A 25,672-nucleotide genomic window follows, 5' to 3' on the forward strand; every position below is an offset into this window, starting at 1 on the left:
TCCCCCCCCCTAGGCATTAGACTCATTGTGGGGAGGGAATGTGTCAGTTTATTGTTGTACTGTACTCTCCCAAGCACTTAGCACAGTGCTGTGGACACAGTAAGTGCTCAATAAATACGATTGATTGAATGAATGAATAAATGAATGAATGGATCCTGGGCCAGGGCCCCAGACTCATCCTTCCCATCTTCACTCAGGCTGGGGGATGCTGGGATCTGTGTGCCTCTACTTGGATGTTCCCAGACGCCCTCACACAGCCCTTCAACCCACACAGGCCCAGAGGGATACTTAGCAGCGGGCCAGGACTCAACCAGAAGCCCATGTGGCCTAGTGGGTAGAGCACAAGCTGGGAGCTGGGATCTCAACCCAGCTCCATCACATGTCTGCTGTGTGACCTTGGGCAAGTCACTTCATTTCCCTGTGCCTCAGTTACCTCACCTGTAAAATGGGGATTAAGAGTGTGCGCCCCATGTGGACTTTGCACATAATAAAGCACTCAATCAATACCGTTGACAGATTCGTCAGTGTGGGACATGGACTGTGTCCAACTTCATTAGCTTGGATCAACCCCAGTGCTTAGTACAGTGGCTGGCACAGAGTAAGCGCTTAACAAATGCCATTTGAAAAATAACAAGCCATGGCTCCTCTGGCACTCCCTCAACCCTTACCCTCCCCGGCAGTGTGTTTGTGCTTCCAAGGAAGGATGTGGGTGAATTGTTGGTACCCCCGCCTTCCCACCCAATCATCAAGGGGTTGTGTCCCCTTCCAGCCCGGGGCTGTTGGCTCTTTCTCTTCGAGCTCTCGGTGGCTTGGTGGTCCCCTCCCACCCCCCAACCCCACCATAGAGGATGAAGAAGTTGAAGCAGTGGTGCAGGGTGGCAGCTGATCAGACTTGAAGAGCTCCTCTCCTGGGGGTGCTTTGGGATCTTGGGGGAGAAGGGAAGCACAGGATGAAGAGCCAGTAATCTGGGGGCAGTGGGGGGTCTGTGCCCCCACTTCCAGCTGTGGGGGATGGACTAGTGTCCTCCTGAACCCAACTCTGAGAATAATGGGGGCCAATGTCCCCCTGCCAGATCTGGCTTTGGGGTGAGGGGGCCCAATGTCTCCCCAGTGCCCCAGTTATGGGGAGTGGTACTCAATTAATTCCCCGCCAGAGGGGTTCAGCCCACATACTGATGGAGGTTCAACCAACCATTTGGTTTGGAATCCCAGCCCCGCTCATCCCGAGTCTCTGACCATGGGCTAGAAAGACCCCAAATCATATCCCTCCACCCTTTTAGCTCTGTTCCACCACTTGTCTCCTGTGTGACCTTGGACAAGTCACTTCACTTCTCTGTACCTCAGCGACCTCATCTGTAAAATGGGGATTGAGACTGGGAGCCCCACGTGGGACAGGAACTGTGTCCACTCTGATTTGCTTGTATCTACCCCTGTGCTTAGTACAGTGCCTGGCACATAGTAAGCACTTAACAAATACCAGAGTTATTATTAGTATTCCCTTCCCCTCCCCCCAGACTCCCTGTCTTGAGTCAAGGCCTCTTCCCTTGCTCTCCCTCCAGCCCGCCCCAGCAGCAGGGACTGCACAGAACTGCTGCCACCCCAATCTCTTTTTCCTGTTTTACATGAAAACAGCAGCATGGCTTAGTGGAAAGAGCATGGGTTTGGGAATCAGGGGATGTGGGTTCTAATCCCGGCTCCGCCATTTGTCTGCCGAGTGACCTCAGGCAAACCGCCTAATTTCTCTGTGCCTCCGTTACCTTATCTTTAAAATGGGATTAAAACTGTGAGCTCCACGTGGGACAACCTGATTAGTCTGTATCTACCCCAGCGCTTAGAACAGTGCTCAGCCCATAGTAACCGCTTAACAAACACCATAATTATTATTATTATTATTATTAAAACTTTATTTTCTGTGTAAAAAAAATCAGTAATAACAGATGCGTGCCTGGCTCTAGGGCTAGACACTTTGTGCAGAGGTGGGAGCCGGGCCCGGACTCGGCCCCCACCACAGGGAGAGTAGGGCCGACCGCCTGGTCCCGCTCGGTCCGATGTCACCCTGGACCTTCAGCTAGGACAGGGTAAGTGAGCACTGGGGGAGATTGTGTAGACTGGAGGGGAGATGGAGGAGTGGGAGCACCCACTCATTCTGGATCTGGGGTAAATTGGAGAGCAGAGGCTGTGGAAATCGCTATGGGGGCTGGGGATGCAGAGTGCCGGCCTGGGCTCAGCCTCACACTGACAGTAATGGAGGAGTGGAAGGAAGGAATCTTCCTTAGAGTGAGTCCAGGACATGGCCCCTCTTGAGCTGCAATAAATAAATCTCACTGCCTTCCCCTGTCCCCACTGGCACATCCTGGATTGAGCTGGGGTCCCCCGTCGAGTCCCTGGCTCCACTGGACGGAGCTCGCCAGGCTGCTGGTGGTCACTCCCCAAGCCGCTGATTGTTAATGAGAAATTAGTAAGGGGACGTGGGGAGGGGCTGTTTCCATCTATCTCAGCCAGCTCCGAAGGCGGGGAGGGCTGTCCAGTCCGGCTCCTGCGGAAGGTAGGGACCGCGGAGGGAGCGGCCCCTTTGGGTTACAGACCCCGCCAGGGAGCGGGGAAGAGGACTGGGGTCTCCGACCCAGAAGTAGACTAGGCTAGCAGCATGGACACCCTCAGTGGGGGGCCGAGGGCCTTGGCCAGGAATGGGGGAAGGAGGCTGGGGGTCTGGGAGGTCTCAGCTCAGCTCTCCCTCCTTGGGCAACCAGGTGGTCAGGACCCTGGCTGAGCACAGTCCTTTTGCTCCCTTGCCCCCAGGGCCCTGGTGGAGAGGAGCATGTGTCAGTAGTAACTGTCCTTCCGGATACGGGTCCTGGAGAGAGCCACTCGGCCCCTGCCCTGGGGCACCAGCTGTGGTTGCTCACTCTCATCCTCTTCACCACCATGGTCCTCCTGGAGATGAGGGTGGGGGCAGGGTGGTGACCAAAAGAAATGCCCTTTTCGTTGGCCCACCACCCCCCACTAACCCAGGCCAGGAAACTTCCAGAGGCTCCTGAGATGTGCATGTCCCTGGTGGTCCTGGGGTGGGGGCTAATGGGACCAGAAGTTGGCGGGGGGGGGGGGGGGGGAAGCAGCCCGGGGCTGGCCTGGAGCAGACTGGGCACTGCAGAGCCAAGCCGCTGGCCCGAGCCCCCGATCCTGACACGGCCGCAACCCTAGACTGGCTCACCGGCTCACGGTTGTCCTGATAGTTGTCTAGCAGATCTCTGGCCTTCTCCAGTCGGGGTCCAGCCTGCAGGCCAGGGCGGGGGGAGAGGGGAAGAGGGAGAAGTTACTGGGGCAGCCTCAGTGCAGAATCCCAGACCAAGGCCCCCAAAGTCATAAGGTACACCCTCAGCACCCCCCACTCCACAGGGACTTGGATCAGGCAGGATCTTTCTGCCATCTCCAATCTGCCCATGACCCCCAGGGATCCTTGGTGCCTCCCTCCACCAAGTTACCTTGCCAGTCCCTCCCTCGAACTCAGGCCTCTCCAGTTCCGCCTCCTCAAATTCATCTTCCCCCTGGTTGTTGGGGTCCTGGGCGGGGTCCTGGGCAGGGCCTGGGGCTTCATCAGGCACCCAGGTCGGTGAAGCGGGAGGCTGCCGGGCTGCCCCCTGGTGGGGTGGGGTGAAGGGCCTTCCTTTCCCCACCCTCCACCCAAAGAGTCCAGCCCGGGCCCCGGAGCAGCTGCCGGCACTGCTAGGACAGGTCCCCATCTTCTCCCTCCCCTTCTCCCCCCTCCATATCCCACGCCTGCCCCAGGATGCCTCTCGTGAGCTTTGCACCGGGATCTCAGTCTCGGTCCCGCTCACCAAGAGCTCTTGAGTGGCAGGATCCTTCTGCGGACGCACGTCCTCCTCTCTCTCGATCATCCCGGCATCTGTGGGGTGGAGACGCCCCCACCCACCGTCACCGGTCACCCAGATGCTGACCGCTCCCCCTCCAGCCAGCCGGGCCCGGGCGTTGGCCGGACCCATGTTAAAGGCAGTTGTCGGGAAGGTCCAGAGATGCCGGGTGCTATTTTGGCTAACAGATCTCAGCAGGTCAAAGGTCAAGTTGGTATCTCACCCCAGGCATCCTGTCGCCTTCAGCCCAGCCCTCTCTCCAACAGAGATGAGACAGACTGGAGGGAAGGGGATTATTGGAGTGAAAATTATAGGTTCCTCACTGGGTGACAGTCAAAACCAACAGACATGAGCTCTCACAAGGGGTGGGGCTTTGGGATTTAGAGAAGCGGCGTGACCTAGTGGAAAGATAATGAGCCTGGGAGTCAGAGAAAGTGGGTTCAAATCCCGGCTCTGCCATTTGCCTAATGTGTGACCTTGGGCAAGTTACTTAACTTCCCTCTACCTAAGTTTCCTCATCTGTAAAACGGGGGTAAAATACCTATTCTTCCTCCTATTTAGACTGTGAGCCTCATGTGGATCAGGATCGGTATCCAACCTGATTAACCTGTTTCTACCCCAGTGCTAAGAACAGTGCCTGACACAGAGAAAGCACTTAATCAATCAATATTATATAAAACGATGGATGGACTGATTGACCGAGTGCATACCAGGTCCATAGCACTGTACTAGGGCTTGGGAGAGAGCCATATAACAGAATTGGTAGACGTTCTCTGCCTACAACATCTCTTCCAGGAGGCCTTCCCAGATTAAGCCCCATTTTTCCTCATCTCCCACTCCTTTCTGCATCACCCTGACTTGCTCCCTTTGCTCTCCCCCACCTCCCCACTCCACAGCACTTAGATATAGATCTGCCATTTTATTTATTCATATTGATGTCTGTTCACTTATATTAATGTCAGCCTCCCTACCTCTACACTGTGAACTTGTTGTGGGCAGGGATTGTCTCTTTTGCTGTATTGTCTTTTCTCAAGCCCTTAGCACAGTGCTCTGCACATAGTAAGCGTGCAATAAATACGATTGAATTAACTGAATGAATGAACGTTCTCTGCCCATAATGAACTTACAGTCTAGATGGGGATGCAGACATTAATATAAATGAATACATTACAGATATGCACATAATTGCTGTGGGAGGGGTCAGGGAGGGTGCAAGGGTGACATAGACAGGAGCGGGAGAAGAGGAAATGGGAGTTTAGTCAGGGAAGGCCTCTTGGAGAAAATGTGCCTTCAGTAAGGCTTTGAATTTGGGGTGAGTGGTGGATATGATGAGGGAGGGATTTTCAGGCTGGAGGCAGGATGGGGGCGAGAGATCGGTGGTGAGATAGATGAGATCGAGATATAGAGAGTAGTTTGGCATTAGAGGAGCGAAATGTGCGGAGTAGGTTGTAGTAGGAGAGTAGTGAGGTGAGAAAGGAGTGGGCAAAGTAATTTAGGGCTTTAAAAGTTTATGGTAAGGAGTTTCTGATACAGAGGTGGATGGGCAACCACTGGAGGTTCTTGAGGAGTGGGAAACATGGACTGTACAGCTTTACAGAAAATGACCTGGTCATCAGAGTGAAGTATGGACTGGAGTGGGAAGAAACAGGAGGCAGTGAGGTCAGCGAGGAGACTGATGCAATTAGGGTAAGTGCTTGGATTTACATGGTAGCAGTTTGGATGGAGAGGAAAGGACAGATTTTAGTGATATTGCGAAGGTTAAACTGACAGGATTTGTTGACTGAATACGTGGGTTGAATGAGAGACGGGAATTGAGGATAATGCCAAGGTTACAGACTTGTGAGATGGGGAGGGTGGTGATGCTCTCTAGAGTGATGGGAAAGTCACCGGGATTGGGTGGGAAGATGATTCTGCTTAACAAACACCATTATTATTACATTTTGAAAGAGTCAATGTTATGGCAGTCCAGGAGGTTCTCAGGCACAGGATGGATGTGTGTGTGCTTGCGCGTACATGTGTTTGGGGGAGCAGGCTGGCCCCCCTTTTTATGGTATTTGTTAAGCACTTATGTGCCAGACACTATACTAAACACTGAGGTAGACACAAGTTAATCAGGTTGGACATAATCCCTGTCCCACACTAGGCTCACAGTCTTAATCCCCATTTTACAAATGAGATTACTGAGGCACAGAGAGGTTAACTGGCTTGCCCAAGGTCGAGCCAAGAGTAGAACCTACATCCTTCTGACTCCCAGGCCCGTGCTCTATCCATTAGACCATACTGCTTCTCAAGGGGCTTTCCCTTTGTCCAAGTCCATGGATAGTATCGCCACCAATCCCCCGCCCATGTCCTCCCTCTGCCCGGGAACTCTCTCTCCCCCTTTATGTCCAACAGATCAATGCTCTCCTCTCCTTCAAAGCCCTACTTCAATCACGTCTCCTCCAAGAAACCTTCCCTGACTAAGCCCTCATTCCCTCTGTTTGCCCTCACTGGAGTAGTTACAGGCAAATTGGGTTGGACACAGTTCCTGTCCCTCATGGGGCTCACAGTCTTAATCCCCATTCTACAGATGAGGTAACTAAGTCCAGAGAAGTGAAGCGATTTGTCCAAGGTCACACAGCAGGTAAGTGGCAAAACTGGAACTAGAACCCAGGTCCTTCTGACTCCCAGGCCCTTGTCTATCCACTAGGCCACGCTGAGTAGAGCACTTAAGTACATACCTCTATGCTCTCCCATTTCCCTTACCTATAATTTATTTTAATGTCTGTCTCCCTATCTACACTGTAAGTTCTTTAATGTTGGTATTTGTTAAGCGCTTACTATGTGCAGAGCACTGTTCTAAGCGCTGGGGTAAACACAGGGGAATCAGGTTGTCTGTCCCACGTGGGGCTCACAGTCTTATTCCCCATTTTACAGATGAGGGAACTGAGGCACAGAGAAGTTAAGTGACTTGCCCACAGTCACACAGCTGACAAGTGGCAGAGCTGGGATTCGAACTCATGAGCCCTGACTCCAAAGCCCGTGCTCTTTCCACTGCGCCACGCTGAAGTTCTTTGTGGGTTCCAAGCGCATAAACCCTAGAACACACAGTAAGCACCCAAAAAATACCACTGATTGATTGATTTCACCTTAACACAATACACCCAACCCAGCCTCTGTCAACCCAGAGTGCCCCAACCCCGAAGAGAAGCAGGATCCAGTGAGTGTGGTGAGTCATGACGGGTCCGATGGCCCAGCCAACTCCTTGGAGATGGTGCCAGGAGAGGAGGGGACGGCCCACGGAGACCCAACCCGCAGGAGAAAGCCACCCCCCTACCCCCCACCACCGTGTTTGCTCTGTGGGAAGACAATAGTTGCTGAATGCAGGGTGCTGGGTTAGAGAGGCCCTGCTTGGGTCCCTGGACCCAAAGGACAGGCTGGTGGGGGGCCGAGAGAGGTCGGGCGGGGAGGGAGAGAGAAAAAGAGAGACAGAATATTCTTGAATGTAAGCTCCTTGAGGCCAGTGATTGGGTCTGCTTTATTGTACTTTCCCAAACTTGGGTCCCTGACATGACAAAGTGCAGGTTGGTTGGGGGGCAGGGGTGGGGGGACGGGGGAGAGAGAGAGAGAGAGAAAGAACATGTGCTTGACTGTAAATTCCTTGAGGACAGGGTTTGAGTCTACTTTATTGTACTCTCCCAAGTACTTGGTTCAGTGCTTTGCACACAGGTCAAAGCTCAATAAATACTACTGATGGACTCACTGATTGATTGCTTGCATTGATCACAGCACTCTTGCCTGCTCTGCTTGCTGCCGTTGGGATATCAGTGTGAGAGCGTGGTAAGCCTGCTTCTTTCCTAACAGCGTGGCCTTTCCTAGCTGGCAGAGGCCTTCCTGAACCCCAACTGCATAACTGCTCGCCGAACCCGAGTGCTGGGGAATTGAATGCTGCTGGGCACGGAGTTTCCCTCAGGTGGCTCCTTAGATGGGTCCAGGCACTGGGCGGAGAAGGATGGGGGTGGTGACGGGGAGGGGAGGACTGGGTATTTATATCACGGCACTGAGGGGAGTTGCAGCCCCCGAGTGTTTGGCTCGGCACCAAAAACAATTGTCACCCAGAATAATAATAATAATAATGATTAGCATTTGTTAAGGGCTTTTTTTGTGCCAGACACTGTACTAAGTGCTGGGGGTAGGGGATACCAGTAAATCAGGTTGAGCCAAGAGTCTCCCATCTCACATGGGGCTCACAGTTTTAATCCCCATTTTAAAGATGAGGTAATTTAATAATAATAATAATAATGTTGGTATTTGTTAAGCGCTTACTATGTGCAGAGCACTGTTCTAAGCGCTGGGGTAGACACAGGGGAATCAGGTTGTCCCACGTAGGGCTCACAGTCTTAATCCCCATTTTACAGATGAGGGAACTGAGGCACAGAGAAGTTAAGTGACTTGCCCACAGTCACACAGCTGACAAGTGGCAGAGCTGGGATTCGAACTCATGAGCCCTGACTCCAAAGCCCGTGCTCTTTCCACTGCGCCATGCTGCTTCTCAATTTAGGCCCAGAGAAGTGAAGTGACTTGCCCAAGAACACCCAACAGACAAGTGGCAGAGCCGGGATTAGAATCCAGGCCCTTCTGACACCCAGGCCTGTGCTCTATCCACTAGGCCACACTGCTACTCAATTCACACCGAGACAGGAAATTCGGGGCTTACTCTTCTCCTGTGCCCCATTCTAGCCTATTACATCTAGTTCCTACTTTTAAGTCAGTCAGTCATATTTATTGAGCACTTACTGTGTGCAAAGCACTTACAAAGCACTTGGGTGAGTACAATATAGCAATGTACAGACACTTTTCCTGCCCACAATGAGCTTACTGTCTAAAAGGGGAGACAGACATTAATAGAAATTTAAAAATTACAGATAGACTTTCTAGACTGTGAGCCGAGGGACTGTTTCTATTTGTTGCTGAATTATACTTTCCAAATGCTTAAAACAGTGCTCTGCACACAGTAAGCGCTCAGTAAATACGATTGAATGAATGAATGAATGAATGAATAAATGAATGAAAGTGCTGTAGGATTGGGAGGGAGGATGGATAAAGGGAAGGGCTGAGCAAGTCCCGACAGTCTGAACATGGGGTAAGGGGAAAGTGGGGAGGGAGAGCCATCCTGCCCTCTCCAGTTTCAGAAGCAGAACAGACACCTACCCATTTCCAACTCTTCCTCATCTGTTCCTTCCTTGGGGTCTCCTCCTTGATTGGCTGGTGGATGCACCGCCTCCTTGTCCTGATTTGCTGGTGGCAGGTTGCCATTCTGCCCGCCTTGCTCTTCTCCCATCTGGGCATTCACTTTGTTGACAATGTCCTGCCAGCTTTGTTTGGGGGAGGTGATGGGGGTAGGGGGGATGGCATGGTGGGTCAGGGAGTCCAGCATATAAAGCCTGGCGAATGATGGGCTGACAGAGGGCTGGGTTGCCAGAATTGTAGTGATGATAATAAAAAAATAATAATCGTGGAAGTTGTTGGGCATTTACTATGGACAAAACACTGTACGAAGTGCTGTAAGCTCCCTCTAGACTGTAAGCTTGTGGTGGGCAGGGAACATGTCTACCAGCTCAGTTATACTGTACTCTCCCAAGCGTTTAGTACGGTGCTCTGGACACAACAAATGCTCAATAAATACCATTGATTGAGTGGGGGAGGTACAAGATAATCAGCTTGGATGTACTCTCTGCCCCACATGGAACTCACAGTCTAAAGTGAGGGAGAACAGGCATTGAATCCCCATTTTATAAATGAGGAAATTGAAGCCCAGAGAAATTAAGTGATTTGCCCAAAGTCACATGGCAGACAAAGGGCAGAGTCAGAATAAGAACCCAAGTCCTCTGACACCAGACCTCTGTTCTTCCCACTAGGCCCTACTGGGTTGTCCTGGTGGCAGCTCCAGGAACTCTCATTTGGGAGAAACTGTAGGAGGAGGGATGCAGATTTGACTCCAGAAAGAACTTTCTGTCTGTGGTGAGGAGGAGAGGGAGAATCTGGGGCCTGGTGAGCAGGAAAGGCCAGGGAGACATCCCCCCCAGTCCCCAGGGGAGGGGTGTGGGTATGAGTGTTCTTGGGGGTGTCAGGAGACTCTATAAGGACAGTAAGCCCCTGTACCACTCCCCCCACCCCCAGCACTCACCTCTGCATCTGCACTGGTGGGGTCCTGGAGGCGGGATGGACCAGGGGCATCCTGCCCTGAGCAGCAGAAGGCAGCGCCGGGGGGGGCCCAGTCTCCTGGAGCCATGCCTCGGCTCCCTTCTGCACTCGCTGGTTCGACTGGGAAAGGAAGCGGTTGGGGAAGGGGAGGGAGGGAGGGTGATGCAAGACCCCACAGAAGATCAGCACTGGTGCCCAAAATCCCCTTACCGTATTTCAAGCTGGGGAATGGGGAACAAAGAAAGAGGGAGATGAATGAAGGGTCACAGAGAAGGAAGGGGCCCCTGACCCCCCACCCCACGGGCTGGAGAGGGGGAGGTGCCCTGGGCGGGGGGGGGTGTGCCCTGGGTGGGGGTGTGTGTGTGTGCAATAATAATAATGGTGTTTGTTAAATGCTTACGATATGCCAGGCACTGTACTAAACACTGGGGTGGATACAAGCAAATTGGGTTGAGCACAGTCCCTGTCCTGCATGGGGTTCACAGTCTCAATCCCCATTGTACAGGTGAGGTAACAGGCCCAGAGAATTGAAGCGACTTGGCCAAAGTCACACAACAGACAAGTGGTGAGCCAGGATTAGGACCCATGACCTTCTGACTCTCAGGCCCAGGCTCAACCCATTACGCTGCCATGCTGGAGTCTGACAGCCCATCCCTTCTCCTCATTGGTGTGAATAAAACCCCAGACTGTTGCTCTAGGGGATGGGTCATGAAGGGGGCAGGGGTTGGAAGGAAAGGGGGAGAGGGTCATAGCAAGGGAAAGGATTTCTGGCCCATCCCAAATCCAGTCGCCGACTGGGAGTCAGGGAAAGAGAGCAAACAGGAAGGAAGGGAGGGGGTGGTGCAGGCTGATACCAGGAGGCTGGTGGGTCGGGGGTTGGCGACCCTGGCGAGGTGGATCACACGGCCCTGGCCAGGCTCCTGCAGGCGGTTGGGGACCCTGGCCGGAGGTTGACCAGGAGGGTCAGCCACTGGGGCCTGGGCTTCACGGGGAATCCTGGCAGTGGAGATGATCACCTGGGGAAAAGGATCGCGGAAGAGGCCGGGGTACAGCGAGCAGCTTCCCTGCCTCCCCCCTCCACCGCCCTCATCGATGAGCCGCCTGGGCCTCAGTCACCCCGAAGCCACCTAGGCCTCACTCAGTCGGGAACTAGGGAGTGAAGCTGGGAGTTCAGGCTTCTAACTCAGACATTCGAGTCCTCTGTCCCCCCAACCCACCAGAGACCCCAGGGCCCAGCCCACCGCTACCTTGGGGTGCTCCAGATGGGCTTGGCTGCCCCCCGCTCTGGAGGAGGGCTCTCGGGGACCCGGCCCCAGGTCCTTGAAACTCGGCATTTTCTGCAGGGCCTCCTTGAGCTGCCTGAACTCCTCCACCTGGGCCTGGGAAATTGGCAGGGGGTGGGGCTGAGGGGCCGTAGAGACCCCGCTCAGCCCCATGATCCAGTCCCCCAGCCCCATCAGGGAATGTGTCTGTTTACTGTTCCATTATACTCTCCCAAGTGCTTAGTACACTGCTTTGCACTCAGTAAGCGCTCAATAAATAAGATTGAATGAATCAGGGGCCCCTGTGGGTGGACAACTGGTGAGCGAAGGCTGGAATCAGTGGCACTTCTCACCAGAGGGCCTCGTCCCCCAAACCTCAGCCCACCAGGGGTCCAGCATGGCAGGCCCTGTACCCCGGGGCTGCCCCATACTACCACAGACAGGGTTCAGTCACCCAAGGAGGAAGATGAGGGAGGGAAGAGAGGAGGGCTGGGTGCCCCCCACCAGCTGCCCCTGCAGGCCGCACCTGGGCTCCAAGCAGCTGTGTGTGCACCTCCTGGTGAGCCTGGCGCAAGAGTCGGCTCTCTGCCCGCAGCTTCAACACCAAGTCTAGGGGGGACACAGGCCGAGGGGGCCAGTTCAGCTCCCAGGAAACCCCAAGGGGGACCTGCTTTCCAGAATCCTCCCCACAGTGGTAGGGAAGTCTCCTTCGCTGGCTCCTCCTCTGCCTTTCACCCCCTCACTGGGGACGACCCTCAAGGCTCTGTACTGGGTCCCTTCTATTCTCCATCTACACCCAATCCTTAGGGGAGCTCGTTCATTCCCACAGCTTCAACTACCACCTCTACCGTTACGACTCCCAAATCCACCTCATAAACCCCGACCTCTCTCCTTCACCACAATCTTGCATTTCTTCTGGCCTCCAGGCCATTTCTACATGGACTGTGGCATTTATTAAGTGCTTACTCTGTGTCAGGCCCAGTTTTAAGCACTGGGGTAGATACCAGACAATTGAGTTGGACACAATCCCTGTCCCACAGTTGGATGCAATCCCTGTCCCTCAAGGGGTTCACAGTCTTAATCCCCATTTTACAAGTAAGGAAGCTGAGGCCCAGAGAAGTGAAGTGACTTGCCTAAAGTCACGCAGCAAAGTGGTAGAACCAGGATTAGAATCCAGGTCCTTCTGCCTCCCAGGCCCGTTCTCTATCCACTGTCCTGAGAGTGCCTCAAATTCAATTTGTCCAGAACAGAACTCATCTTCCCTCCCAAAATCCTCTCTTCCACCTATCTTTCCCATCCTAGTCAACACCACCACCATCCTCCGAACTCTCAAGCCTATAGCTTGATATTATCCTTGATTCTTTCAGTCCCCATATTTAGTCTATTATTCTTCCTCGAGGCTGTAAGCTCACTGTGGGCGGGGAATATGTCTGTTTGTTATTGTATTGTACTCTCCTAAGAACTTAGTACAGTGCTGTGCACACAGTAAGTGCTCAATAAATACGATTGAATAAATGAATGAATTTCTGTTCATTCTTCTCTTCTTCTTCCAAATGGCCACCACACTGCTTCAGGTCCTTCTCGCATCTAGGTTTGACTACTGTCTCAGCCTCCTTACTAGTTGCTTGGCCTCCTCTCTCTCTCCACTTCAAAAATTAAAACATATGTAAATTGTGGTTTTTATTAAGTGCTTACTATGTGCCAAGGACTGTTTTAAGCAGTGAGGTAGATAATCAGGTCCTGCAAGACCCTCACTTAGTAGGAGAGAGAACGGCTATTGAACCCCCATTGTGCAGATGAGAGAATTACGGCACAGAGAAGTAAAGTGACTTACCCCAGGTCACCCAGAAGAGAAGTACTTAGAACAGTGCTCTCCACATAGTAAGCGCTTAACAAATACCAACATTAAGTAGCAGAGTTGGGATTAGAACCTAGGTCTTCTGACCTAGGCCCGTGCTCCTTCCACTAGGCCAAGCTCTTTCTCTGACTACAGGCCTACTGCCTGGATCATTTTTCTAATGACATCATTCTGCCCACATTTCCTCACTTCTTGAAACCTCCAGTGGTTGTCCACCCGTCTCAGCATGAGAGAGAAGCTCCTGACCATTGGCTTTAAGTCAGTCACCTCTCTCCTTCCTATTTATCCACTCTTTTGTCCCAATAGTCCCCAGCTCATACTTGTCCCTCTCCAGGCAAACTACTCTCACGCCTCAGTCTTGTCTTGCTACCTATCTCTTGCTTCCATCTTCCCCACTGCCTGGAACTCCTTCCCCCTTCACATCCAACAGACCATGCTCTCATCATCTTCAAATGTTTTCTAAAAATCACATCTCTCCCAAAGGGCCTTCCCCGATAACCACTAATCTCCCTGCCTTGTGACCCAACTGACATTTGGCCCTTTTGGGCCACCTAAGCACTTAAGTACTCAAAACTCCTTGTAACACTTTTATCCATATCTTCATACTCTAGTTCTTCCTCCTACATGTAATTTATTTTATTGTCTGTCTCTACTGGCAGACTGTAAGCTCCTTGAGAGGAGGGACTGTGTCTTCTAATGCTATCGTACTGTAATATCCCAAGGGCCGAGTAGTGTTCTGTATTGATGTCTGTCTTCTCCCTTCTAGATTGTAAGCCCGATGTGGGCAGGGATTGTCTCTCTTTATTGCTGAATTGTACTTTCCAAGCGCTTGGTACAGTGCTCTGCATACAGAAGTTGCTCAGTAAATACGATTGAATGAAGTAGGCACTGAATCAATTTTATTGCTCCCTGTCCCACAAGCCCGTAATAATAATGGTGGTATTTGTTAAGTGCTTACTATGTGCAATGCACTGTTCTAAGCGCTAGGGGGAGGATACAAGGTGATCAGGATGTCCCACGAAGGGCTCACAGTTTTTAATCCTCATTTTACAGATGAGGTAACTGAGGCCCAGGGAAGTGAAGTGACTTGCCCAAAGTCACACAGCTGGCAAGAGGCAGAGCCAGGATTAGAACCCATGACCTCTGACTCCCAACCTTGGCATTATCCTCGATTCACCTCTCATTCATCCCACATAATCGATCCATTACCAAATCCCATCCTTTCCTCTCCATCCAAATTGCTATCTGTTAATCCAAGCACTTATCCTATCCCACTTCGATTCCTGCATCAGCTTCCTTGCTGACCTCCCTCCCTCCTGTCTCTCCCCACTCTAGTCTCTACTTCACTCTGCTGCCCGGATCATTTTTCTACAAAACCGTTCGGTCCACATTTCCCTAATCCTCAGCAACCTCCAGTGGTTGCCCATCCACTTCCGAATCAAACAGAAACTCCTTACCATCGGCTTTAAAGCCCTCAATCGCCTTGCCTGCTCCTACCACACCTCACCACTCTCCACACACTTCACTCCTCTAATGCCAATCTACTTACTGTACCCCGATCTCATCTATCTTGCCACCGACCCCTCACCCGCAACCTGCCTCTGGTTTGGAACTCCCTCCCTCTACATATCTGACAATCACTTTCCCCCTCTTCAAAGCTTTATTGAAAGTACATCTCCTACAAGAGGCCTTCCCCAACTAAGCCCACCTTTCCTCTTCTCCCACTCCCTTCGGTAACAGCCTCGCACTAGAATTTGCACCCTTTATTCACCCCTCCCTCAAGCCCACAGCACTTATAAACGTAACGGTCATTTATTTATTTATATTAATGACCACCTCCCTCTCTAGACTGTAAACTCACTGTAGACAGGAACTTTATCTACCAACTCCGTTATACTGCATTCTCCCAAGTGCTTAGTGAAGTGGTCTGCACACAGTAAGCACTCAATCAATGACTGATTGACTGACTGAAGGCAGGGCTGTCCAGGGGAAAGGGTCTGGCACTCTGGGCGGACGGATGGAGGAGGCAGAGGCAGCTCAGCCTGTGGGGTCAGGAAGGCTGACCGGGCCAGAGGGGGGACGGGAAGAATCTGACCCTGCAGGCCGGCAACCTCGCTGTCCCGGTCCCGCTGCAGCTGGGCCAGCTGCTGGCCGTGGCTCTCCAACATCCGGCGCTGCTCCAGCTTCAGCCCGTTGTGCTGCCCTTGCAGCTCCCGCAGCTGCTTCTTCACGTCCTCATGCTGGTTCTGGGGTGGGGACACAGGGGGAGGGAGGCAGAAGGGTGGGGAGCGGGGGGAGGGCACTGCCTCGGCTCTCCCAGCCTGCCCGGCCCCCTCAAGGAAGGAAACCCTGGTTCCTGCCCTCCCCCAAACCAGCTGAGGTCAGGGAGAGGACAGAGCCCCCCACCCCCTCCTCCCCTCTCCCAGGGCCTCCTGGCTTGGTCAGCTGGGGCTCTGGCCAGACCCCCCCCACCCCCAGCTGCCAATGCCCCTTTGAGTTGAGTCAGTGACCCAGACAGGGCCCTCCATGTTGTCATGGCGACTGCCCACTTGGTCTTCTATTCAGCGGGCTGCTGGCAGGGCCAAGGAGGCAGAGGGCCAGATGGGCACTGTGCCCGTCCCGCCTTTCCATCATGAACCCCCCTGCCCCAGCTGGACCCCAACCCTCAGGATGCCCCAAAGGGATCAGGACTGACTCCCCTCTACCCCTTCCCTGGGGAACCAGACCCACACAGACCCAGAGCCCCTGCCCTCCCCCGACTGCTCCCTCTGGCCCCCAATCCCTTCCTGCTCTCTGCAGGGGCTGGAGGAAGGAGTCAGGAACAGGGGAAGAAACAGTCCCAGATCCCATAGAGGCAAAAAAACTTTTCTATAATCAGCGGTTGGTTTGCTAGGCACAAGTAAGGCAGGGCAGTCCCTCTCCCTCTGCCCCAGGTCCCTTTCACAGCAGTGGATGGCAGGGAGGGAACCCAGGAGTTCCACCCTGGCTGATGTGCCCCAGAGACCCCTCACCTTGAGGATCTTGTGCTGGGAGCTGAGGGCTCCGTAACGGTTCATGGAATCTTGCTGCAGCCCCCATGGTGAAGAGGGGAAGGGCAGAAGAAAGAGAGGGTAGATATATCAGACACTGTACATGAGTCGATGAGGCATGACGCACCAACACCCATCAGACAGGCCATCAACCCCCAGGCCCTCCCCACAACTCAGGTTCCCCAGCCTCAATCCCCACGGCCCCCAGTCCGGCACCAGTGACAGCTCTGGAGGGCTCAGAGAGATCAGGTGCTAAGCTAGATTCCTGGACAGCCCAGAATTAGGGGTGCACCTCTCCCTTGCAGCTAGGGGACCAACTCTGTCTGTTGGAGGACAGCGGGGCCAGGTGGAAAGAGAAAGTGACAAAATCAAGAAATCTAAGATTTAGGGTCACATCTCCTCCAAGAGGCCTTCCCCAATTAAGCCCTTTTCCCCGGCTCTGACCTTTGGGCATTTGGTATTCACCCCACACTCAGCCTCACAGCACTTATATACTTATCTGTAAATTACAGTATAAATTACTTATTTATATCAATGTCTGTCTCTCCCCTCTTGACTGAAAGCTCACTGTGGGCAGGGAACGTGTCTGCCAAACCTGTGGTAAGAGCTTAGTATGGTGTTCTATAATCAATCATATTTCTTGAGCCCTTACTATGTGCAGAGCACTGCACTAAGCAACTGGTAGAGTACAACCGAATTAGCAGACACGTTCCATGTACATAGTAAGTGCCTAATAAATACCATTGATTGATCTGGGTTCTAATCCCATTTCTGGACTGCTGGGTGACCTTGAACAAGGGATTTTACCTCTCTGGATCTCTAAATCCTCGTCTGTAAAATGGAGATAAAATCCTTGTTCTCCCTCAATCTCCCACAATCTCTTGAATTGTGAGCCCTGTGTGAGATGGGGGCTGTATCTGATCTCACCATCCTGTATTTAAGGGCTTAGCACGGTATTCAGCACAAAGTAAGCTAAAGCATTCAGTAATTGCTTAATAAATATCATAATTGTTATTATTCTGTTCTATTCCATTCACTCCCCTTGTGGGGAGAGGTTTGAGTTGTCTTCCTCAAAACTACTCTCCCAAGCTCTTAGTAAAGTGCTCTGTACACAGACCATCAATTAATTCTATTGACTGAACCAGGCTGTACCCCCTAACTCTCCCCTTTGTCATTCATTCATTCAATTGAATTTATTGCGGACTTACTGTGTGCACAGCACTGTAGTAAGTGCTTAATAAATATCATAGTTGTTATTATTCTGTTCTATTCCATTCACTTCCCTTGTGGGCAGAGGTTTGTGTTATCTTCTTCAAAAGTACTCTCCCAAGCTCTTAGTAAAGTGCTCTGTACACAGTTAGACCATCAATTAATTCTATTGATTGAACCAGGCTATACCCCCTAACTCTTCCCTTTTTCATTCATCCAATCAAATGTATTGAGGACTTACTGTGTGCACAGCACGTAGTAAGTGCTTGGGACAGTCCAATATAACAATAAACAGACACATTTCCTACCCACAACGAGCTTCATCCCTGACTCTCCCACCAGCTCTCTCTTGCCAACTTCTTTGGCAAGCTCACCTACTCATTGTGCCACCTCCTTTTACCTCCGACCTCTGACCCCTTGCTCACGCCCCTCTTATTGGAACCTCTTTCCCTTTCATTCATTCATTCAGTTGTATTTATTGACTGTTTACTGTGTGCAGAGCACTGTACTAAGCACTTGGGAGAGTACAATATAACAATAAACAAATACATTCCCTGTCCACAATGAGCTTGCAGTCTAGACGGGGAGGCAGACATTTTTAAACCTCTTCAAGAGGAGCACAAAGCCTAGTGGAAAGGGCACAGGACTGGAAGTCAAAGGACCTGGATTCTAATCCCGGCTCCACCACTAGTCTGCTGGGTGACCATAGGCAAGTCATTTAACTTCTCTGTGCCTCAGTTACCCCATCTGTAAAATAGGGATTAAGATTATGAACCCCACGAGGGACATGGACTGTGTTCAACCTGATTATGTTGTATCTACCTCAGCATTTAGTAGAATGCCTGGAACATAGTAAGCACTTAAATACCATTTAAAAAACACACAACGAAACCCCTCCAGACAACAGCCCTTCCTATCTTCACAGCCCTTCAGAAAACCCACCTCCTCCCTGAGGCTTTTCCGGATTCATTTTTCTTCACTGCAGGTCACAGTTCATTCAATTGTATTTATTGAGCACTTACTGTACTAAGCACTTGTTCTGCACCATCTCTATGCTGATGGGCTCAAAGCTACCCAGGGTCACTCCTGAACCTAATGGACTTCCTTTCTCTACTATTTCAGCAATTACTCATCCTCACATCCACTGTCTTCTTCATCAATCCCCAGATCTCCAGTTTGCCTGAATTATTCACCTTGTAATATGCTACCTGGCACTGCTCCACATTATGTTAAAGCCATCAGAAATGCCATCCTGGGGTAGACATGGGCTCTGTCCAACTCAGGGTTCTGACTCTGAAAGTAGCACCATAAGAGGCCTGGAAGAACAGTGGGAAAGCTGCTGCCTTCCTTATCCCTGTCCTCATGGATGCGACATCTTAGCCTTCCCCTGTAGATGGTAAACGCCTTGTGAGCAGGGATCACATCTACCATCTCTATTGTACTGTACTTTCCCAAGTACTTAGTACAGTGCCCTGCACACAGTAAGTGCTCAAAAAAAAACCCAAACAAAAAACCATTGAATACATCTTCCTGCTATTTGTAATTTATTTTGCGCCTGTCTCCCCCAACTAGATCAAAAACTCCCTGAGAACGGGGGTCATGTCTTCATTGTATTGTACTCTTCAAAGAGCAGTACTCTGCACATAGCAGGTGCTCAATCAGTTCAACTGACTGATCCAGCGTGGGACCACCTAACAACTTCAACTTTCCCCCCTCCATCAGTTACTCCCCACGACCCACGCCAGCCCATGACACACGTGTCCATCCTCACATAAGAGACAAATCCCAGCGGCCCCAGGGGAAAGCCCACAGCACCAGGGCTCCATCCCCGATTCTTCCAATCCCCTTGGGGAGTGAGGCTGCACTGGTCAGGGCTGGAAGATGGGTCTTGACTTCTTAGCCTGGACAGGACTCTCCATATTAGGCCTCCAGTGGTTAGAAGTCCCTTCTCCACTTGCCACATTTAAATTTTCCTCCCCATCCCCTGGTTCCCCAGATACCTTAGGTCCCCTCTCCACCCCCCACAGGCTCTGTCTCCTCCCACACCCCCACCCCTGGACCCCCCCTACTTAATCCCAGGCCCCACCCACCTTCTCCTTGTTGAGAGCTTCCTGGGCCTCCAGCTTGTACACCAGGAAATCTGGTGTCAGGATGAGCCAGTTAGTTACAAAGTTTCCACTACCCTTAGTTCCCTCAGCCCAGCACCCTCCCTCACCACCCCTAACCCACCCAGCCTTCCTGCCAGGTAGGGCATAAATCGATGAACAGTGCCACCCCGCCACCCTGGGCTCAGTCCCAAGCCCCATTCAGCTCAGCCTTCTTATCTCTGAGAGGAATACTGGAGATGTTTAAAGGAACCGTGTGCTTGTGTACCTGGACACCCACCCTCGTGGTTATGGATGGACCATCCAACATTCTCGACTCTCCTCTTTCTCCACTCTTCACTCTCCCCCCTTCTTCATCCCTGACTCCCCCCTCTTACTCCAACCCTGATTCCCCTTGCAGTGACCCAGCATGGACCATCCAACACCTGTGACTCTTCCCACTCCATCCCTGACTCTCCCTGCAGTGAACCCAGCCCAGACCATTCAACACCCCTAACTCTCCCTCCAGTGATGCAGCTTGACTACCCCTGACTCTCTCTGCAGGGACCAAGCATAGACCACCTTACACCCCGACTCCCCACAGCACCCCAGCACAGACCATCCAACACCCCTGATTCCCCCACCTCCATCCCCCAACTCCCCCTCCAGTGACCCAGCATGTTAGCTCGTTTGTGGATCTACCCAAGCCCTCTGGATCTGCTGGCACTTTTCTGACTGCAGATCGGCTGATCTGTGCTCAAGGGGCTCAGACTTGGTATCTCCTGGGGGTTCCAGCTCAGGGCGCCACCTCCACTACTCAGGAGCCCATCTCTCACACCCAGGGGCTCTGGAGTGTAGAGTTTGGGGGCTTATTTCCGGAGCCCCCATTCCGACCCCACCCATTGCCCCACTGACCTTCCTTGGTCTTCTTGTGGTCCCCACGCTCTTTTTGCAGGGAGCGTTCCAGCCGGGACCGGTGCTCGTACACCACTGTGGACTCCGGGGGACAGACTGTCAGTGTTGGCTGGGGATGTGGGTTGGGGTGGGGGTCGGGGGAGACAGGCCGCCGAGACCCCTGAAGGAGGGGCAGGGACTGGGTTGAAGGAGCCGAGCCTTAAACTGGAGGGAATGAGGGGTGGGTGTGGACAAGCAAACCCATTTCCCAGATGGAGAAACTAAAGTGCAGGGAAGGAACTTTCTCTTCCTGGCCAACCCCAGGCCCCTGCCCTTCTGGCCGAGAGCCGGACAGGGAACCCAGAAGGGTTGAGCTGAGGGGACTCCGCCGCCATCTCACCCCGGGAGCAGAGAGGGCAGAACCTCAGAGCACCCTCCCTGTGCCAGACCCCCAGGGCAGGACTTGGGAAAAGCCCTTCTGGGCTGGAAAAATGAGGACGATGCATTTGGGAACTTAGTCGGGGGAAGGAGGGGCTGCCGCTGAATAGGATCTGCACGCTCTCCTGCCAACACAAACATACACATTCCATGCCCGGTCACCCATGTCCTGCCCCCCGACCCCAACTGGCATCACTTGGAGGATGGTTAGGACCCTCTCCCTGGGCGGGAGAGCAGAATTTAACTATTGAAGTTCCAGCCAATCCCGACCGCAGGGATCACTGGGGCAGCCTGCTCACAGGGGCCTTCTGCTTCCTGGAATCTGGGCCTGCAACAGGGGAGGAGGAGGAGGAGCAAAGGAGCGGGAGTGGGCGGGATAGGGAGGGAAGGGGAGCCACGCACCTCACCAAACCTGGTCCTACCGCCCACCGCTGGCTGGCCAGGGAAGGAGGCCACAAAACATGCTATCCCCCCTCCAGGGCTTCCTCCTGCCCAGGACAGAGATCATCCACCTAGGACCCAAACCCATCTCCACTCCAGCTCCAAGCCAGCTTCACTTGCTCCACATCTGGAATGTTTCTGGTAGGTGCATCCCTACCTCTGCACCTCTGTCTCTGAGCCCTGCGGGCCTATCAGCCCCAGGGTCCACTGACCAGACAGTTTTCTAGGCTGGGGGGGTCCCAGCTCTGGGAGCTGAGCCTGGGAAGGATGGGGTCAGGGGAAAGGCAGGAAGAGGAGGGTGGCAGAGAGGAAACAGACTTCACTGACTTCCAACTTGGTCTATGTCCCAGCTGGGAGCCCGGAGCCCTCCGGGCCACAGAGCAGATGGAGGATCTGGGCGCTTCCCCAGACAAGCTCCAAGTAGGCAGGGAATAGGTCTATCTACTCTGTTATACTGTACTTACTCACCCAAGCACTTAATACAGTGCTCTGCACACAAAAAGCACTCAACAAATAGGACAATGAATGAATGAATAGGGAGGAGGGACTGAATAGGGTGGCCCTTATTTAGGCGCAGGTTCATGGGTGGGGGGGCCACACCCACAGTCCCCAAATGACCTGCCCCATCCATCCCATAGAGGGCCAAGAGAACAATCAGTCTGGCCAAAACCTAAGTTTGTAGTCTGCATTTGCCTGCAGCAGGCTAGGAAATGGGCTAGTCCCTTCCTAGTCCCTCCCTCCTACCCAGGGAAGGGATCAGTGGTTTGAGAGGATGGCAACACAGAGTTGACCAAAAAAAGAGGTCCGTGATCCCCTCTCCCCTGCCCCCTTCTATGGGTCTAGCTGGAGCCTATAAGTGGGGGAAAGCTGGTTGGAGAAGGAAGACAAACTGGGGGTGAGGGAGAGAAAGTTTGCCTAACAGGTAGCAGAACCCCTCAGGGCCCCCCAAATGAAACTGGCTGAGGATCGGGGAAGCTGGTGGGTTTCCAGGGCGGGGGGCCAGCTGGTCCCCCAGACAAGTTCCTTTTCAGAAAGCAGAACAACACGTCCGGTCCGAGGAAGGGCCTGCCAAGAATCTGGGACGAGACTGCGGCTTTTCCCTGCACACAGACTGGGTCTGTAGACCAGCCCCGGTGTCTCCTTGCCTGGAGCCCAGCCTAGAGTCCCAGATGGCCCAGCGACGCAACGTGGGACCCAAGACCCCCAGCCTCCAGCCAAACCCCACCTGCTCCCTCCAGCCCAAAGCCCAACAAGACATGGGTGTGTTAGTGAGCACCCACATATGCATGTGTGTGCGTACACACACACACACACACACAACAGAGCCACTATCAGTCATATGCAGAATGGGGGGTGAAGCAGCGCTCTTTCTAGCCCCACAAACAGTCTCCCTTCTCTAAGAAACAGAATTTGTCCAGGCTGGGCTCAGAAGGATTTGCTATCCTAGGGATGGGGGTGCAGGACAAGAGAACTGGGGGGGTTGCTTCTCCCACACGCCCAGATATATGGACAGGGACTAGGGTGAAGACAAGCCAGAATCCCAACTGTTTGGTGGAAGGGAAATTCACTGATCACCCAAAGACCCTCAGGGCCCCTTCCCACAGCTCTTGAGCCCACCTACTCCTCTGAGTTGAGGAGAAGGTTGGGGATGGGGGGATCTGGTGTACCCATTCAGAGGTTGGGGGGAAGGGTAAGGAGCTGGGACACCTGGGTCCTCCTGGGGTAGCTGTCCCTCTCCAGCCCCCCAGCCTCAGTTTCTCCCACTGTGAAATAGGTGGAAAGGAAAAACCTCGTGCTGCTGCCTCCTGGGGGGCTGGGGTGCCTAGAGCTGCCTAGTGCCCCCTCCCTCCCCGGGCTAGGGGCAGATGGGGGGCGGGAGGGAGATGGTACACATGGGCATAATCGCAGCCCCCCGCTGGCCACGGGCACCCCTTCTTTCCCGTCCCCCAAACTCGGTCCTCCCTCCCCCAATCTCTGGAACCGGGAGGACAGAGGACAGGAAATGAAAGTTGAAAACCGAATCACCATCGGGTCCAGCTGCTCGTCCTTCACCTGTGACCAGCGGGGACCCAGGCCCCCGACCGGGGGGAGGGGCTCTCAGGGGTCGGCCACCCAAACTGGAAGGGGAGGTGACCCCTTCCCCTCCTGGTCACCAACATCCCGAGATATTGGGCCTCCGGGGGTCCCCAGATCCTAGCAGAACTGGGCACGGAAATCGGAGTGAGACGGGGGACGCAGAGGGGAGTGGGGGGAGGCCTGAACCGGTGGATAAGGGGGTCGGGTCAAAGGGGACCCCCTCCCTCCAGCCCCGAGAGGTCACACACCGGTTGCAGGAACTCCCGGGGGCTTCAAGGTGGGAAGTTGGGGAAGGGGCATCAGAGGACCGGCCACCTCCCCTCGGAATCCCCAGTGCTCCCCCAAACCTCAGACAGCCCTCGCCCCGCGGGGGGTCCCGGCCCCCCGGGAGGGGGGTCCCCCCGGCCCCTCACCTTGCAGCTGCGCCGACATGGCCTCCTGCTGCCCCCGGGCCAGGGCGGCTTGGCCCTCGGCCGCCCTGGCCCTCCGCTGCAGGTGGTCGTACAGCAGCCCCGCGCCCACCAGACCCAGCGCAGCCGACAAGAGGAATCCGCTCTGCAGCAGACCCTTCTGGCGCCGGGGCCAGCCGCCCGCCCCCATCGCCCCCGGACCCCCACCCGCGACCCCCGCCTCAACGGGCCCCGACGCGCATCCCCCGGACGCCCGGGTCCTCTGTCTGTTTGCCTGGGTCCGGCCTCCGCCCGCCCCGGGCCGAGGCCCGGAGATGGAGCCAGAGGAGGGGGCGGGGAAGGGGGAGGAGACCAGCCCCCCACCCGGCACACACCCTTACACTCCCGGCCCCGTTGGTGCTCGCCCACCTGCGCATCCCTGCACCCTCCCGAGGAGCAGCCTGGCTGAGTGAAAAGAGCCGGCTTTGGGAGGCGAAGTCGTGGGTTCCAACTGCCCCTCCGCCACTCATCAGCTGGGTGACTTGGGGCAAGTCATTCCCCTGCTCTGGGCCTCATCTGTAAAGTAAGAGCTCAATGAATGACTGAATAAATTAGTGAAGCAGCGTGGCTCAGTGGAAAGAGCCCGGGTTTGGGAGTCAGAGGTCATGGGTTCTAATCCAGACTCTGCCACGTGTCGGGTGTGTGACTGTGGGCAAGTCACTTAACTTCTCTGTGCCTCAGTTACTTCATCTGTAAAATGGGGATGAAGACTGTGAGCCCCACGTGGGACAACCTGATCACCCTGTATCTACCCCAGCGCTTAGTACAGTTCTGTGCACATAGTAAGCGCTTAACAAATACCAACATTATTATTATTATTAATAAATACGATGGAGTGAATGAATAAAATGGGGGTGAAGACTGGGAGCCTCACGGGGGCAACCTGATTAACCTTCTATCCACCTCAGCGCTTAGAACGGGGCTTGGCACATAGTAAGCACTTAACAAAGGCTATCGTTATTACTCGAGTGCATGATTTTGCCCACGGGCATCCTCACTGACCGCTTCCCGTTCCCCTCCCCACGGCGACCCCCCGACTTCCCAGCCCCCTGGACCCAGCCGGGGACCCAGGACTGGGCTCATCGGCTTGACCTGCAGGGAAAAACACACACGCACCCCCTCCCCGCAACATCCAGAATGTGACAGGCACACCCCCTCCCAAAACTAATTAGAAAGGTCTACATTCACAGCCTAGTGGAGAGGGCCCGGGGTCTGGGAGTCAGAAGGTCATGGGTTCTAATCCCCGCTCCACCACTTCTCTGCTTGGCGACCATGGGTAAATCACTTAACTTCATCTGTAAAATGGGGGTTAAGACCGTGAGCCCCACCTGACTACCTTGTATCTACCTCAGCTCTTAGAATGGTGCTTGGCATAACAAATACCATTATTATTAGAGCCTCCATAGCCTCTGGGGAAGCCCGCGGTGGCAGAATGACTACAGGCCTCCACGCTGTATTATCCAAGAGGGCTTTCCGGAGGTGTTGTGGGGGGCAGGTGGGGAAGTCAGACTTCGTCCAGGGCTCAGAATGGAGTCCCCCGAGAAGCCCAGAAGCAATAATGTGAATAGACTATTATTAATCCATGCAATAGTTGCCGGGAGGAGGGAAGAGAGAGAAGGGGGAGGGCAGAGCTCCCCCCCTCCAGCAGGTCCTTCCCATCCTCAGCTGCATCTTGCGGTGGAAGGAAGGAGGGAGGGCGGATGGAAGGATCCCGGTTTGGCCTCCCAAGGTTTTCGTTTTCTGATTCAGAGCTGACCATGGGGGAGATGGGATGTAGCTTCTGGAGCACTTGGATTTGCTCCCATTATGGAAGCAGCATGATATAGTGGATAGAGCACGGGCCTGGGAGTCAGAAAGTCATGGGTTCTAATCCCGGCTCG

General features: G+C 53.7%; 1 protein-coding gene across 3 annotated transcripts; it reads right to left on the minus strand.

Moving 5' to 3' along the window:
• Positions 1 to 1,877: 1,877 nt before the first annotated feature.
• Positions 1,878 to 23,958, minus strand: LOC103165183 (Golgi integral membrane protein 4-like). Of its 3 annotated transcripts, none has more exons than XM_029066027.2 (14): positions 23,757 to 23,958; positions 20,410 to 20,484; positions 19,501 to 19,550; positions 16,184 to 16,237; positions 15,268 to 15,418; positions 11,841 to 11,923; positions 11,300 to 11,431; positions 10,907 to 11,068; positions 10,036 to 10,172; positions 9,060 to 9,223; positions 3,837 to 3,904; positions 3,483 to 3,638; positions 3,212 to 3,274; positions 1,878 to 2,934 (listed from the first exon to the last, which is right to left on the minus strand). In XM_029066027.2, exons 1-14 carry the CDS (start codon positions 23,941 to 23,943, stop codon positions 2,824 to 2,826), a joined length of 1,593 nt encoding a protein of 530 aa, XP_028921860.1. In that variant the 5' UTR covers positions 23,944 to 23,958; the 3' UTR covers positions 1,878 to 2,823. The 3 variants fall into 3 exon arrangements, with proteins under 3 accessions (XP_028921860.1, XP_028921862.1, XP_028921861.1); XM_029066028.2 differs by having other exon boundaries at positions 2,842 to 2,934; positions 3,483 to 3,589; XM_029066029.2 differs by lacking the exon at positions 9,060 to 9,223 and having other exon boundaries at positions 3,483 to 3,589.
• Between the last annotated feature and the right edge of the window lie 1,714 nt (positions 23,959 to 25,672).

The sequence above is a fragment of the Ornithorhynchus anatinus genome, chromosome 5 (genome assembly GCF_004115215.2).
Source record: "Ornithorhynchus anatinus isolate Pmale09 chromosome 5, mOrnAna1.pri.v4, whole genome shotgun sequence".
Classification (NCBI taxonomy): domain Eukaryota; kingdom Metazoa; phylum Chordata; class Mammalia; order Monotremata; family Ornithorhynchidae; genus Ornithorhynchus; species Ornithorhynchus anatinus.

Excerpts from the sequence above, each read along its gene's own strand:
- LOC103165183 (XM_029066027.2), bottom strand. The coding sequence starts at position 23,943 with ATGGGGGCGGGCGGCTGGCCCCGGCGCCAGAAGGGTCTGCTGCAGAGC. Across the intron at positions 11,924-15,267 it reads CGAGGTTGCCGGCCTGCAGG|ACTTGGTGTTGAAGCTGCGG; the intron begins GTCAGATTCTTC and ends TGTCCCCCCTAG. Across the intron at positions 3,275-3,482 it reads TCGAGGGAGGGACTGGCAAG|GCTGGACCCCGACTGGAGAA; the intron begins GTAACTTGGTGG and ends CCTGGCCTGCAG.